The sequence below is a fragment of the Chelon labrosus genome, assembly GCF_963514085.1.
Source record: "Chelon labrosus genome assembly, chromosome: 14".
NCBI lineage: Eukaryota > Metazoa > Chordata > Actinopteri > Mugiliformes > Mugilidae > Chelon > Chelon labrosus.
The window spans coordinates 24,268,331-24,284,004 of record NC_140347.1 but is presented as its reverse complement, the minus strand read 5'-3'; the positions used below and the strand labels follow the sequence as shown (position 1 = coordinate 24,284,004).

The 15,674-nt window shown below is 38.9% G+C and overlaps 1 protein-coding gene across 1 annotated transcript; it reads right to left on the bottom strand.

The window, feature by feature from the left end:
* Positions 1-13,129: 13,129 nt before the first annotated feature.
* Positions 13,130-14,467, bottom strand: LOC311499537 (trace amine-associated receptor 1-like). The gene has a single exon (XM_084560552.1). The coding sequence runs from the start codon at positions 14,337-14,339 to the stop codon at positions 13,362-13,364; it is 978 nt and encodes a 325-aa protein (XP_084416678.1). The 5' UTR covers positions 14,340-14,467; the 3' UTR covers positions 13,130-13,361.
* Positions 14,468-15,674: the final 1,207 nt, after the last annotated feature.

Here is a 15,674-nt window from a genome sequence, read left to right as displayed (position 1 = left end):
GAGCGGAGAAAACCTATTTTACTGATATATTTTACATTTCTTATCCAAACAACGTCAAACTTAGCAGTGCACATCTTCGTGCCTGTAGCGAGACACCTGCCCAGTTTCAAATCAATCGGGCCAACGGTTCGCGAGATATGCGTGCCACAGACAGACACACAGACGCTTCTTGATTTATAGATAGATGTCAGTTTTGCATTTGGAGAGGCAGGGTGACAACGAAAAACTTACTTAGATAAGTTTTAGGCTACATGGAGAGAAAAGCTTTGTGTTCATGTTCGCATGGGTAGTAGCACTGGCTTTAGAGGCTCTAACTTAATTTTTCCATATCATTCATCTGATGGTAGACATCTCATGATATTCATTTGAGCACAACTGGGCTGTATTAGGCTATTGATTCCCGTGATTTTGCTTATAAATTCCGATTCAGCTATTAGCCTACCTTCGTGATAACGCAAAGAGGTCTGCCATGGCGGTCCGTTCAGAATTCGCCTAGAAGCTAGCTCACTTCTTCTGATGAGTGGCCACCCCCAGGACCACAACGCCAAACTCGCCAGTCCTAAAATTCCCATCATTCCTAATTAAATAACCCTCGCTCAAATCGCGAGTCACGACAATGCCTTGACATACGGGATAGCAATCTATCAGCATCTCATCAAGCATCAGCAAGTAGGGCTGGGCAAATTGTACACTAGCCAAGTGAACATGGAACAGGAACAGTACAACAAATTAAGTACAGCCAACACGTCACATAATGAAAAGTTAGTATATCCCAAAATTCAATTAAATAAAAGTTGCTATAAAGGTGGTAGCGATTCATTACCGAACTACCTTCACAGCAGGGTAAGTCGCGCTGGCTAATTAGCTAGCAGGCAATGCTAGAAAATTGGTTGAAACAACCAAGATAAAATATAAATAATTACGCTGTGCATATACAAATGAAGACCAGTATAAGCATCGCAAAGGGCCTCTGATACAATATAGACAGTTGACAATTCAAAAGAGGTCCATATTTCAGCAACTTACCTCTAGAACAACTCGATGCGCAGCAATGTAAGTGAATGAGGTCCAACGCCCAAATGACAGTGTTAGGAACTAATACGATTTTCAAATCCCGGAAGTAGGCGGTCAAAAGCGCCGCCATTTTTTACAACGGAGGTCTATGGGAGTGTCGCAACTCTCTCTCTCTATGGCTCTGGTCACCACTTCTTTAGCTAATTGGTGTCGCGACCACTGGCGGTCCTAGTAGTCAATTTACGAAAATTGTACACACAAATGACCTTGACAAATTGACCTTTGGCTAAGCCCCGCCCCCCTTAGTTACTGTTGCTACGTCCGACATTCTCTTCTGGGCTGTGGTTTTCTGGTTATCTATAAGGCTCTGGTATCAATATCAAGGAGCAACACTGTTCATGCAAAGCTGGGTACGTCTCTATTCACTTCTATAATCGTTATTACGAAGCAAACGGACTAACGTCACGCACGTATAACGTTGTATTTCTTCAGCGTGTGCTAGCGTATCAACAACTATGCAACTTAAGCTGTAACGGTGATGTTTTGGTTAGCTCCACAGGGTTTTGCGCGCACATCATTGGGCTTATCCATACCCTGGATGCTGGATATATACCGACAGTATAGCCTGCCGAGACCGAAAATATGAGATGCCTGCGTTAAAGTCAATGGAGCGCTGTGGAAAAAGTGTCGGACCCCTGTGGGAGCTCTCTTGGCTGTGATTGGTCAATCTACATTCTAGGGCGGGGCTTAGCCAAAGGTCAATTCCGAATACATAATGGCTTGCTGTGCATTCTAACAGACCTTTCAAGAAATCTGCTCTCTAGTTTTTTCGGTGAGTGAAACACTGGTTTTATTTTAAATATGTTCGTACTAATTAGCAAGTATTGTGTTTGCGCTTAAAACAGGCGCGTTAGCTCAGCTTTTTAGGTAGCTTGTTAGCTAGCTAATGAATTAGCCTTCAGGTAACGTTTGAGCCGCTTTGCCCAATGCTCCTGCAAACGGGAGCACATTGTTAGTTGCCACGTTTATTAAACCGACTTGTATTGAAATCATTACGTAATATAGAATTGTTGGACTTTATGATGATGATACTTTTAAACCTACTATTAGGCATATGCTTTTGTATGAGGTTGGGAAAAGAAGTTCAGCTCATAAGTTAGCTAACATGTATGTAGTGTTGATCTTGAACTTGCTTTTGGCAATATAATGTTAACAGGTAACGGAACGTTAATGCCAGAATAGCGTAAAATCATTAAAAAGTGGTGACCTATGTGCAATTACAATATGATTTGTGTAACTTAAAATGATTGATGACACAATGCCGCATGGTACCAGACACAACTTTAGTCTAGATGTTACAAGGTTGTATAGAGCATCACAGTCCCGCCCACAGCTGGTGCCGGAAGTAAAAATCCAATGCAATATCTCCATTGACAGTTCGGATATAAGCCATAAAAACTTAACTGCACATGGTTGACTTAAAACCAGCTACGGCTGTACTAAGCGATTGTATATGCTCATGTAGACACCAAAAGTTCATGGGGCACTAACCTTGTTTTGAGATAAATGCCTTTTATTCGCGATGTCTTGGATAAGTACTTCATTACCCACAATCCTGAACAATCCCACAATCCCACAGTGATGCATCTGATTGGTGGAACTCGTCTGGTTAAACCCCGCGAAGACTGAAGAGTCTGTGCTGCTGTGTGTCGACTTCAGTAGGCGTGTTCGACTCATGGTTCGACTTCATGCAGATCTGTGCAGATCTGACTTGACGTGATGCATGCTGGGTTGTTCATGCTCATAGACCTCGAATATGATTGGTTAAAATGAACTTGTTCAACCCAGCATGCATCACGTCACATCACTTCAGTGAGGCGCGGTGGTTTATGGGATGAATAGTTCCCTCTCTCGGAAATGAAAATATGTACACAGTCTTGTACCTTTGACTTTTTTTGGACTTTCTCTTTGTTTTTTCACTCGAAGTGATATGTTATATGTTTATGAGTTCAGCCGTAGCTGGTTATCCTAAGACATGCTCTAAAACTCTTTAGATACGGATTTTTCCAAACGTCAATGGGAAAAATGAATGGGAACCGTACTTCCGGCACCACCGCTCTCTTTGGCTGTGGGCGGGACTGTGATGCTCTATATTGTGCCTGAGCTTATTATTTAACAATAGATAATGTAATTGATAGAATATGAAAACTGTGACCCACACCCTTTTCCTTAAATACATTAACCATAACCCATAAATACTGAAATAATTTAAGTAATATTGTTTTCTGTAACAGAGTCTGTAAAGGAGGTCACCTTACACAAATATTACTTAACAAGTGTGTCTGTGTAAAGTTTTCCTTTAGGTGACCCAGAAAGGCTGGACCAGTGGATGCTGAACATGAGGAGGAAGAACTGGACCCCTAAAAGGATTTCTAGACCGTGCAGTGACCACTTTGAGAATCGTAACTTCATCGCTGATCACGGTACAGAGAATCAAACAACTTATTGTTGTAATGAATGTCCTTGACATATTACGTATAGTGTGGTTCAGCTGCATACTATTACATTCATACTCCAGTTTTTGTTGTTTGTTCAATGTTAAAAATTAAAACCACATTCAGACACAACGCAGAATATCTAAAGGATATAAGCACACACACCTATTTTATGGATAGCATCTGCGCACTCTGCTATAATGTCATGGTTTTTTAACATTTATTGTAATTTTCTTAGGTTAGAACATGCCTGAAGTACCCCGCTGTGCCTACCATCTTTGCTTACTGCAAGGGCAAAGAAGAGCAGCCAACAGAAGAAAAACTGGTAAGTAGCAAGGAGGTAAGTGACATTGTAAACAGGAATGTGGAAGTTGCACATGTAGACAACAGCAGTAGTTCCATTAGTATTGCTGCCAGGGTGCGTAGTTCCAACCTAGACATCATGCATATGAGACCTCACTTTCTCCATCCTGAGGATCACACTCAGAAAGTCCATGCCATTCTGGATCCATGTCACATGCTCAAGCTTCTACGAAATTTTTACTCAACAGTTGAGGTTCTAATTAGAGAAGATGGCCAGCAGATACGGTGGCAGTACATCAAAGAGCTCCACAAGCTTCAGGAAAAGGAAGGCTTGCGTCTTGGGAACAAACTGAAAATTGCGCACATTCAGTGACAAAATCAAAAAATGAAAGCCCATCTTTCGGCCCACCTCTTTAGCAGCAGTTTTGCTGATGCAAATGAATATTGTGAGCAGGAGTTGAAATACCCTCAGTTCATTGGATGTGCAGCCACAGTCCAGTTCCTGCGCACCATTGATGCGGCCTTCGATGTCCTAAACAGCCGTAACTCGCTTGCAAAAGCACACAAAGCAGCCATTAAGCCTGCAACTAAACACTTTGCCATGGCTATTTTGGAAGAAACAGAGTCACTTCTCCGTGGGCTCAAAATGCAAGGAAGAGACAACAGACTTGTACATGTGCATCTAACATAGAAAAAGACACCAATATATGGTTTCGTAGCTTGATTCAGAAGTGTGGTGGGTATCTGTGATGACCTGTTAGAGCAGCCAGCTGCCCCATGTCGATACCTTTTGACCTACAAACTCAGTCGGGATCACTTGAAGCTATTCTTCTCTGTGGTCTTCACATGGAGGTTACAACAACAACCCCAATGTAAGGCAGTTCCGAGGGGCATACAAGTGCCTCCTTGTACGACATCAGGTTAAAACAGGCACAGGCAATTGTCTCATTCGTGACGACACAGCCATCCTCGATTCAACATCTATGACTGTGAACATGGCATGCAGGGTGGACATGCAGCCTGTGGAAGTGCTTGTGTACAAGGAAGCTGCCATTCCTTACATTACAGGCTTCATTGAAGGAAAATTAAACAGAAGGTCACTTGCCTGCCTTGTTCTCTGGCACTGACCACAGATGAGTCAGTGCATCACTTCCTGAGTTTAAAGGACAGAGGTGGTCTTCAGAAACCATCACCTTGAATTACAGCAGTTTGCCAAGCTCCTGAAAAATGCTTCCAGCGGCTCCTAAAAGCCAATGAGGGAAAGGCTCCATAGGGAAGAGGAACAACTGCAGCCATTGTCACCCAGGTTCTCTCTGATTGTTCTGAGAAGAATCTCTTACCACAGTTGCACAGCCACATGTTTGGCATGTGTGATGGAGCTAACCATGTACATGTTCTAGTGAAGATGGCTTCTGCGTGGTACTGCAAAATTCGTTTAAACCATATAGCAATACGGGAATCAGAAAATAAAAGATTGAAAGTTTTACTTAGAGCCTGCATGAACGGGGCCTAAGTAACTTTGAATGTCTGCTGTATAGCAAACACGTGTTGTCTCAAATCTCGAATGTTAGATGCACCTAGTTCAAATGTGAACATTTGTTTAATATAAACTTAGAGCCTGCATAAACGGGGCCTAAGCTTATCCAGAAAAAGCGCTTGCATGCAGAGAACCCACTGATTCCTCGGATGTTTTTTAGTTGGAGTCCGCATGAACGGGGCCCAACTACAGAAATGTTCTTGAAAATTAGGACGTAGGGATGCTATACAAACACAAAATGATTTACGTATGGGACCTTCCTGAATCCACACAGATTGCTGCCTAAATTTGTATGGGCTATTTCAAAGACAGATTTATATCTCTTAGAGTCTAAGATGATACTGATCCTGCTGATTTTACTGTGTGAAATACATATGCAACTTCCCGGTTTTTGGTGTAAATTACTTAAGGAACATTTGAATAAATAATAAACAGAAAACAGTTCATATTTTTCAGATTACTTTATTCAAAGAACCAACAATGTCAAAACATAGGTTTTTGTTAAAATAATAGTGTTGTTGGTTACGTTCAACTTTATCTCACTTAAGCAGAAATGGCTTTCAGTCCTCTTTTTATTTGAATAGTTCCTTTAGTGGTTTGACTGCTGTTTTTATCAGGGCTTTTATTGTGTTATGTTACCAATGTTTACCCAAAATTTGTTCTGATTTTTGAATAATCCGTTTTTGCATTAGAGGTATTATGTGATCATTCAGTGTATTATGTCATGTTGTTCCTATTACCCAAACTCAGTTTTCACCAGGTTCTCCAGTGTTAGGTCTATTTTTATTTTTGTTTTTTATCCTTATGGCCTCGTGCTTTTTAGTTTCTTATATGTTTGTCCCGTGTTCTCACTCCTGGCCTGCATCTTGTCGTGGTGAGTGGGCTTTTAACTAAGACAGGCCATGGTATTTCTTTCTGCCACTGTTGTTAACCAGTTACCTTTTCATCTGTAGGACACTCTGGGAAAGATACATCTGGGCAACAAACAACAATAACAATAAAGAGGTTGAAAACATTACTTATTTCACAAAACATGTGAAAGAACATTAAAGCAAACTAAATAACTTGGAAATGTGTTGTCTATAATATTCATGTTTCCCTGAATGCATGATTTGATCATAACTTGTTAAACCACTGCTTGTATAACAGTAATAGTTTTTGTTATTAAAATAGAAAAGACCAAATATAATTTAAATTAACAGCAAATGTTGTACTTGCTGACATTTATCGGTTTTCAGTGTTAATATTGTGGTCATTTTAACAGTTTTTTATTTATTTATTTATTTTTACCTTTCTACGTAAACTACAATTATGTATTCTATCTCGTGTGTTGAACACCATTGCCTGTTGTTCTCTTACTTTCAGATTAACAGTGACATTTGTGAAATATCTACAGTAAGCATAAAAGACAAAAGGAGTGCAAATACAAACAGGATTTTAATATATTTAAAAAAATTTGTTGTAGAACATAAAATATTAAATTCTGTACAATATAAGATTAAGGTCGTGGGAAAGGATGTAAAGGGTGGGATTTTAGGACTAAGGAAGAACAAATGTAGTAACAATGTCATGGCTGTAGATATTTATAACAATCTTAATAAACAAATTATAAACAACATTAGCCGTGACAGCCAAGGCTATGTTTATGCTAAACAAACACGATGAGCCACAAGGGCTGCATTCAAAAGCAGTGACTACTAACTGTAACAGTTCACTGCATTTGGAGGTGGTCTTTGAGGCACATAGCTAATGTACTTAAAAACATACAATTTCCCCTGGGTGTGAAATTAACTCCATCTGCCAAAAGTAACCCTGGACTGTCATGTCTAATGTGAGGGTGCTCAATCATGGCACCATTTATGCTACAAACAAATGCAGCCATGCAGCCGGCTGTGTCGATCTTTGCTGGATTATAAACAGCTTTCCACCGGCACCTTTGTGTTAAAGCTGAAAAACTAATTTTCATGCCAGAGTCTTGGTCGTGAAGCTGTTGGAGGTCTTCCTTCATTTGACCAACCAGGTTTACGTTGCTGACTGCCCCCATGTCGTTGCCGCCACAGTAAACGATCAGGAGGTCAGGAGCTGCTCTTCCTCGCAGGGAGAGGGCAGAAAAGGGGAGAAGACCTTTCCTCTACCACCCCAGCCAAACCAACAGATGCGGACATGTGGTTGCTTCCCATGATGGTGGCAGCTCTCTGCGCCCCACGCCGGACATAGCTGTCACCAATTATCCACACTGTATCTATGGTAGGAAAAAAATATATAAGTTAACAAAACTATTATGTCACATTTGAAGGGTGAAATAGAAAAACTAATACGAGTACATACAGTGGGGAAAATAAGTATTTGATACACCGCCGATTTTGCAAGTTTCCCCCCTTATAAAGAATGGAGATGTCTGTAATTTTCATCATAGGTACACTTCAACTGTGAGAGACAGAATCTAAAATAAAAATCCAGAAAATCACATTGTATGATTTTTAAATAATTAATTTGTATTTTATTGCATGAAATAAGTATTTGATCACTTACCAACCAGCAAGGATTATGGCTCTCACAGACCTGTTAGTTTGTCTTTAAGAAGCCCTCCTATCCTCCACTCATTACCTGTATTAACTGCACCAGTTTGAACTCGTTATCTGTATAAAAGACACCTGTCCACACACACAATCGATCACACTCCAACCGCTCCACCATGGACAAGACCATAGAGCTGTCTAAGGCAGTGTTTTTCAAACTTTTTTGAGCCAGGGTACTTTTTTTGTTATTGAAATAATCATAAGGCACACCACCAACCGAAAATGTTAAAAAAAAATTAAACTCTGTAGCCTATATTAACAATATAAAGTCATTCTTGTCAAAGTGTCTTGAATAGGAATCAAATAAACACAAAGAAAAAAGTCAGATATATATATATATATATACACAGACACTTGACAATGGCATATTATTTGCAGATAATAATTAATTTGTTTCAAAAAGTGGTTTTTAGATCAATTAGGTGACATTGCATAATTTCCCACGGCACAGCTGATGATCTCTCACGGCACACTAGTGTGCCATGGCACAGTGGTTGAAAAACACTGGTCTAAGGACACCAGAGACAAAATTGTAGACCTGCACAAGGCTGGGGTAGGCTACAGGACAATAGGCAAGCAGCTTGGCGAGAAGCCAACAACTGTTGGTGCAATTATTAGAAAATGGAAGGGACTCAAGATGACTCAGTCTCCCTTGCATCGGGGTAGAAACATAATGCTTTGGTGGTACTTTTCTGCAAAGGGACCAGGACGAGTGCACCGTATTGAGGAGAGGATGGATGGGGTCATGTATTGCGAGATTTTGGGCAACAACCCTCAGTAAGAGCATTGAAGATGGGTCGTGGCTGGGTCTTCCACCATGACAATGACCCAAAACACACGGCCATGGCAACTAAGGAGTGGCTCTGAATGAAGCATTTCAATGTCCTGGAGTGGCCTAGTCAGTCTCTAGACTTAAACCCAATAGAAAATCTTTGGAGGGAGATGAAACTCCGTGTTGCCCAGCTACAGCCTCGAAACCTGAAAGATCTGGAGGAGATCTGTATGGAGGAGTGGGCCAAAATCCCTGCTGCAGTGTGTGCAAACCTGGTCAAGAACTATAGGAGACATTGAGGAAAACTTATTTACCACTCCAATACAAGCAATTATAGCTGACTCTAAACTGCAACATTATATAGACAGGTCTGATAATCCATGGGTCAATTTGACCCTTAAGGTGTGGAAAAGTATTATCAGAGAATATAAATTAGAAGGAGACCTACTGTCGCTTAAATGGTGCGGATATGACTCAGACTTTACCCCAAACAAAATGGACACCAGATTCAAAAAGTGGAGAACTAGTGGAATAACAGTCCTATGCAATATTATGAATGGAAACATATTGTTTAGTTTTGAAATGATTCAAGAAAATTATCTATTGGAGAAACAGGATTTCTTTAGATATTTACAGCTACGGCATTATGTTAGCACAAATGCTAAAAATGTGACAGAGGCTAATTCCAGTCTCATAGAATTGTTTAAAAGAGTATATAAGTCAAATATTAGTAAAGGAGTGATATCAGCTGTATATAAATGCTTTATGGATCTTAAAACTCATTCAACAACATACATTAAAACAAAATGGGAAAAGGAGGCTGGGGTAGATATTTCTGAGGAAGAATGGACATTAATATGGGAGAACCAATGGAAATGTACCAGCTCAATGAGCTGGCGAGAGTTTAACTGGAAAAATAATATAAGATATTTCATTACACCATCTCAGACAGGTCATTATAGCGATAACATCCCTATTTGCTGGAGAAAGTGTGGACACCAAGGTGCAAACCATTTCCATATCTTCTGGGACTGTCCCAGCATTAAAAACTTTTGGAAGGAGATACACAATGCCTTACAGGACATATTTTGTGAGGACATTCCTTTGGACTTTAAGACTCTATATCTTGGAAATATACCTCAAGGTTGGCTGAAAGGGGACAAACACTTGATGAATGCAATGCTGGTGGCCAGTAAAAAGACTATAACTAGAAAATGGCTACTACCAGAGTGTCCAACAATTACTTCGTGGAGAGACATTGTAACAGAAATCTATAGAATGGAGCAGATAACAGCTCATGTTAACCAAAGAATGGAAATATTCTTTGAGCACTGGCAAAAGTGGTGCAATTATGTCACAAATAAATGGCCTGACTGTATTTCTTTACTTTACTGAAGATGACATATCCCTGTTTCATTTGTAATTTTGTCATTGTTGTGTTTTTTCAATTGTATGTTTAAACTGTTTTTTTTTATATACCTGAAAAAGTAAGAGAATAAGTTTATTGTTTGTTATAGAATATGGAAATCTGGAATAGATGTATGTGAGATTCTGAACACTAATAAAATACAAATTAAAAAAACAAAAAAAAAAAAAAAAGAACTATAGGAAACGTTTGATCTCTGTAATTGGATCTGTACTAAATATTAAGTTCTGTTTTTCTAGTGTATCAAATACTTATTTCATGCAATATAATGCAAATTAATTATTTAAAAATCATACAATGTGATTTTCTGGATTTTTGTTTTAGATTCTGTCTCACACAGTTGAAGTGTACCTATCATGAAAATTACAGACCTCTCCATTCTTTATAAGGGGGGAAACTTGCAAAATCTGCGGTGTATCAAATACTTATTTTCCCCACTGTAATGGCAGCCTTTAAATAAATGTTTGTCCTTTTAAGACACTAATATCAGCAGTCAACTATCAAGCCAAGATGATACTTGCATTTGCATGTCATTTATGGTAAGAACTTTCAACAGCAACGATAGTAAACATATTCAAGGAATATCCAATGCACTAAAATTGTGTAAAATATGAATTCAGTGATAAAAATATAACTTAAACATTTAAATGTGAAGTCATTTGAGTCAGGTTCTTGGGTAGAATACTGTAGACGTGTATATTGATAATGTTTTACGATAACTTGACAAAGTTCTGCAACACTCGACAAAATCTACAGCTGTAATTTAACCAAGTTACTACATTTATTAGTTTATTTGTATAGTATAACTAAAATTAAGACTTAAATCATTATTTCGAGTGTTATATAGCTTCAGGTAAACTTAACTCAAGCAAGATAGGGGGTGCTGGGGAGGTAAAAGGAATTGGCGCGCTTTGCCACGTTAGCCGGTTGCTAGCTAGTGATGTGCAGATCGATACTGAAATATCGATACCTTTGATACTTCAGTCATTTGAAGTAATCTATATCGTTAACAGGAACACACTGGAAAGTAACTAAACCATTGAGATCTTGTCGAAATGATACACGGTTGATGGGAACTACTTTTTCTTCCGCCTGGGTAAGTATAACGCATAAGCGCAATCAGTCAGTCAATCACTCGGTCTGCAATGGAAGAGCGTAAATGGAGTCATGTATGGAGCTATTTCAGCTCTTAGATTTAGACTCAGATAAACTTAGTTGATCCACAAGGGAATTTGCTTGGTCACAGTAGCTTAGTTGCACATAAAAACACTCTTAAGAACCACAAGTAAAAGATAGATTAAGTAAAATGAAAATAAGTAGAATAAAATCTACTAAAATAATAGTATAAGCAAAAATGTACAAATTAGCATATGAACAAATGTACAAGAAATAGAGACGGAAGAATATATATTCTATACATAGGAATGATAGTAAGGTGCAGTAGTGTCCATTAACATAAATAACTTGGAGTTACCTGTTACAGAAATTGTATTCTTTATGAAGCTATGATTTGAAATACACTACGACTACTAGATTTATCGACACATTTGCACAAAGTATCAGTATCAGATCGGTATCGTCTATACCAGCCTGAATCGGATCGGAAAGGAAATCGGTGGTATCGAACATCACTAGAGTAAAGGGTTAGTGCACCAACATAAATGGGTTTAGTACCCATGTGGTTTACAAAACCTTTTTAAACAGTCAGGCACCGTACTTTTAACTCAGCCAAGATAGTTGCTGTTTATGACTTGAAAGGAGGACTTTCCAGAGTTGGGACATATGTATATTTTTTTATTTTTTTTATTTTTTATTGTCTTTGCACTAAATTGCTTCGATTCTTCCTACATTCTAGTCATGCTAGAGCCATGGCATTGAGGGTGGAAGGTCAATTTCTATAAATAACCATCCCATCTGCTCTAAGACTCCAGGTTCATTGTGTGGTGCTTGTGTTAACTGGATTGACTACAAATGTGCTGGACAATAGTGTTGGCTATGTACCACATGCAACATAATAGGACATAATACATCTGTTTGTACCTATAGCTACTCACCCTCTTTCTTTCTTTTCACAAGTACAATAACAACACTCATGTCATTTTGGTGCAATACTTGGAAATGAAGAGCAATCCTTGTATTGGAGTTTGTCTTGTCAAGTTATTTATGAATGTCATTATGTATATTCAGCCTCCTACCACTTGACCTTTCCATTAACATTGGCTGGTATTTCACCAACTGTAGTTATAGTTGTGTTAGTAGTAATAGATGGATAGCTACTTTAAACCTGGTACCTTTAACATATTTACTTGTGTATAGCTTTTCTTGTCTTACTTGTCTTTCCCTGGCGCTGTAACACTTTAATTTCCCCGTGGGAATCAATATAGTCCTATCTTAACATAAGCCACAGGCACAATTAGGGATTACCCGCATTACAACTTCACCTTGAGGCCTTGTCCTCTGGAGTGACCAATATTAAATTGTAGTGTAAAAGAGTTTATTATTTCAGCTCATTACTTGGATGTTCCTTAAATCTAAATAAATCTAAATGTGTGCCCACAATCAGATTACTTTACACTCATTTAAACTGTGTTTTGAATCCCTCAGTGTCAATTATTTTCAGTGGCCATAGAGATTTTTTTCTGGTCGCACTTTCATTCACACAGTCTTCAAAAATGTCAAAGCAGCCACAAAATGGAAGTTCACTGACCCAAAATCAAAACTACTTGCACACATAAATAATTGTTTCTAAGGGTGGATTTGGATTCTCTTTTGAATGTAATCTGAGAAAAAGATTAGTGATTAAGATAATAATAGTAATAACAAAAATCAGTCAGGATTTCACAGATTTCCTTCCTTTAATATAATTTAAAAATTGATTTTCCTTAATACTTTAACAAATAGGAATGATCACCTGAAAATGAAAATGATCTCATCACTGCATCAGTTTGAAACATGGGCCAAATGAAAGTCTACAATACTACAAGATATAAAAAGATAATAACTGTGTATATACAGTCATTGAGGCATGCGCCCTCATGCAGTTTTTATAAATGGACATTAAATCATCAACTCTTTTCTAACAATAGAAACTGAGGTGACAAGCACTGCTCAAAGAAAAAACAGACTAGCTGGTGCATACGTAGTACTGTGACAGTTTGGGAATGAATATATTAGATGATGAGGAAAAGACACCAAGCTGCCTCCTTGCTAACATTTCAGCACTTAGAGTTACGAGTCATAACAGTTTTGTATTGGCAAAATCCCCTCGAAGTATTTTCCCGGAAATTATGATCCTGAAAGCAGATCTGAACCAGCTGTAGAAGAAAGCATAAACAAATGGATTGAGCATTGAATTTGACCAGCCAAGCCACTTAAAAGTCTCAATCATAGGGACCGGTATAGTATAATTGCTAACAGAGTTAAAGGTTACACAAAGAAAAAAAGGAGTCCAACATGTGAGAAACACTCCTATCACTATAGCCAGAGTTTTGGTGGCCTTCCTCTCCATCTTATTAACAGCTGCTCTACACTTTGTTGTGTTCTGGATGCTGCGTGCCTGCCTCTGTGCTACCATAAATATCTTTAGGTAGACAGTGAAAATGATTATAGCTGGAATGTAAAATGCAAAAACAGCCCCTATAATGGTTAAATTTGTGTTTTGGAAAATATTACACTTAGATGATAGCTGTTGGTTTAGTCCCCGAATAGTGATGCCAATTCCAAGTAGAGCAGAAACAGTCCAGCTAACCAGAATCATGATGGCAGTGCTGCGGACGTTCATCTTCGCTCTATATGTCAGAGGCTGACACACTACATAATATCTGTCAACTGAGATGAAGCACAAGTTCAGAATAGAGGACATGCACAATAACATGTCAAAGCCGCCCCGCACCTTGCAGAATAAATCTTTAAGATACCAGCTTGAGCTTACAGACAGCACAGTGCTGAAAGGCAAAACTAAAAGCCCAACCAGCAGGTCAGCCACAGCTAGAGAGAGGATGAGATAGTTAGTAGGACTGTGGAGCTGCTTGAAGTAAATGATGGAGGTGATTACGAGAAGGTTTCCACATGTTATGAGAACTGACATAGAGCCTACAAAAACGTATAACAAATATGAAGTGGTAACGGTTTGCCCAGGCACGGTTGCTGATTCATTACAGAGTAGTTTGACTTCAGTGTCCTCACTGGTCCTGTTGACAGAGAATGATTCCATAAATAAATCATCAGTAAATCTAAGTTCGGAGGATTTCTAAAACCGGTGTGTCCAGTTTTCTGTAGAGAGGTTTTCAGTTAATGTTCCACATATATTTCCCACCTCACCCAGTATAGCACGAAGTAGGCAATGCAGTGATAGATGTGTTGGGTCTCTGAACACCACCTCTAGATTGTCTGTGCTCGTTAATATATAGATTATCTGTGCTCATTAATATATGAAGTTCAAAGGAGTGGCTATGGGCGTTTCTGGTCATTCTGGTACTTCAGACAGGAAGTCTAACATTTGTTATATCCAGTATTTAATTTTAATAATAATAGTAATAATACATTTTGTTTAAAAGCGCTTTTCAAGATACTCAAAGACACTTTACATAAAAAGAACATCATATCAGCAAATTTTGGTTTATTGTTCAACCAACCGTCTGCACTTTAGGTGTAGCTGAGCTGAGTGCACTTTATGATGAGTGCATGAGTTCAAAGCTCCCCTGCATGTAATATTCTGGTGGTCTTTTAACTAAACTAGTCAATTTGTACTCAGTCTACTCAGTCACCTTCATTCTAATGCCACTTTCCAGACCTGCTGTTCTCATTCAAGCCACAAGATGCCCTCTTTCCGGTCCCAGTCACCTGTCTGTTAGCTCTTGTAAACAAATACCAGATTTCTACTGTTCTTACCAATCCCCCAGTCTTGTCATGTGCCTTTGCCATACATCTCTTGATCATGTGGAGGTTGTTCCAGAAGCCTGTGTGTGCCACCTCCACTGACACAGGGGTGGCTGTGGCTCAGAAGAAGGGTAAGCGGTTTTGTCCCCGACACTTGCCACATGCCACATGTGTAACTAATGGTGTGTTGTTGACATCCCTTCCAGTAGTCCTTTAGAAGGACAGAACTGTGATCCTGTGAACATTCAAAGTTTTATAACTAACTTTATGCCTGATCCATGTGAAAGCTCAAGGTGTACAGAGGTCTACAGAGAATTGCTTTAACATGGACTTTAGAGAATGAACATTTTGTCTTTCAAGGTTGGGTACATCCAGCTGAGCCAAGATAGCTTCTCTACCTGTGACCTCTGGATGGGACACATGCATGTATGTAGGGAACCAAAGAGTGTAAACCTACATTTAATGTACTGAGCCTGTGGTATGTACCACTCTCATTTTGGCCTAACCCTTTCTTCCCTTTGAACCAGAAGTAAGTCAAAGTGCCATTGATCAAGTCTAGTTTGTCCAGTTTATGTGCGGTGGTTCTTCAGAACTGTGACTTTTGATGTCAATGTGTCAACAGATGGTGAACACAAACATCAATACCATTTTTTTATAATAAGATAAGACT

What these genes read in the sequence shown, in the direction of transcription:
- LOC311499537 (XM_084560552.1), bottom strand. Translation starts at nt 14,339, where the DNA reads ATGGAATCATTCTCTGTCAACAGGACCAGTGAGGACACTGAAGTCAAA.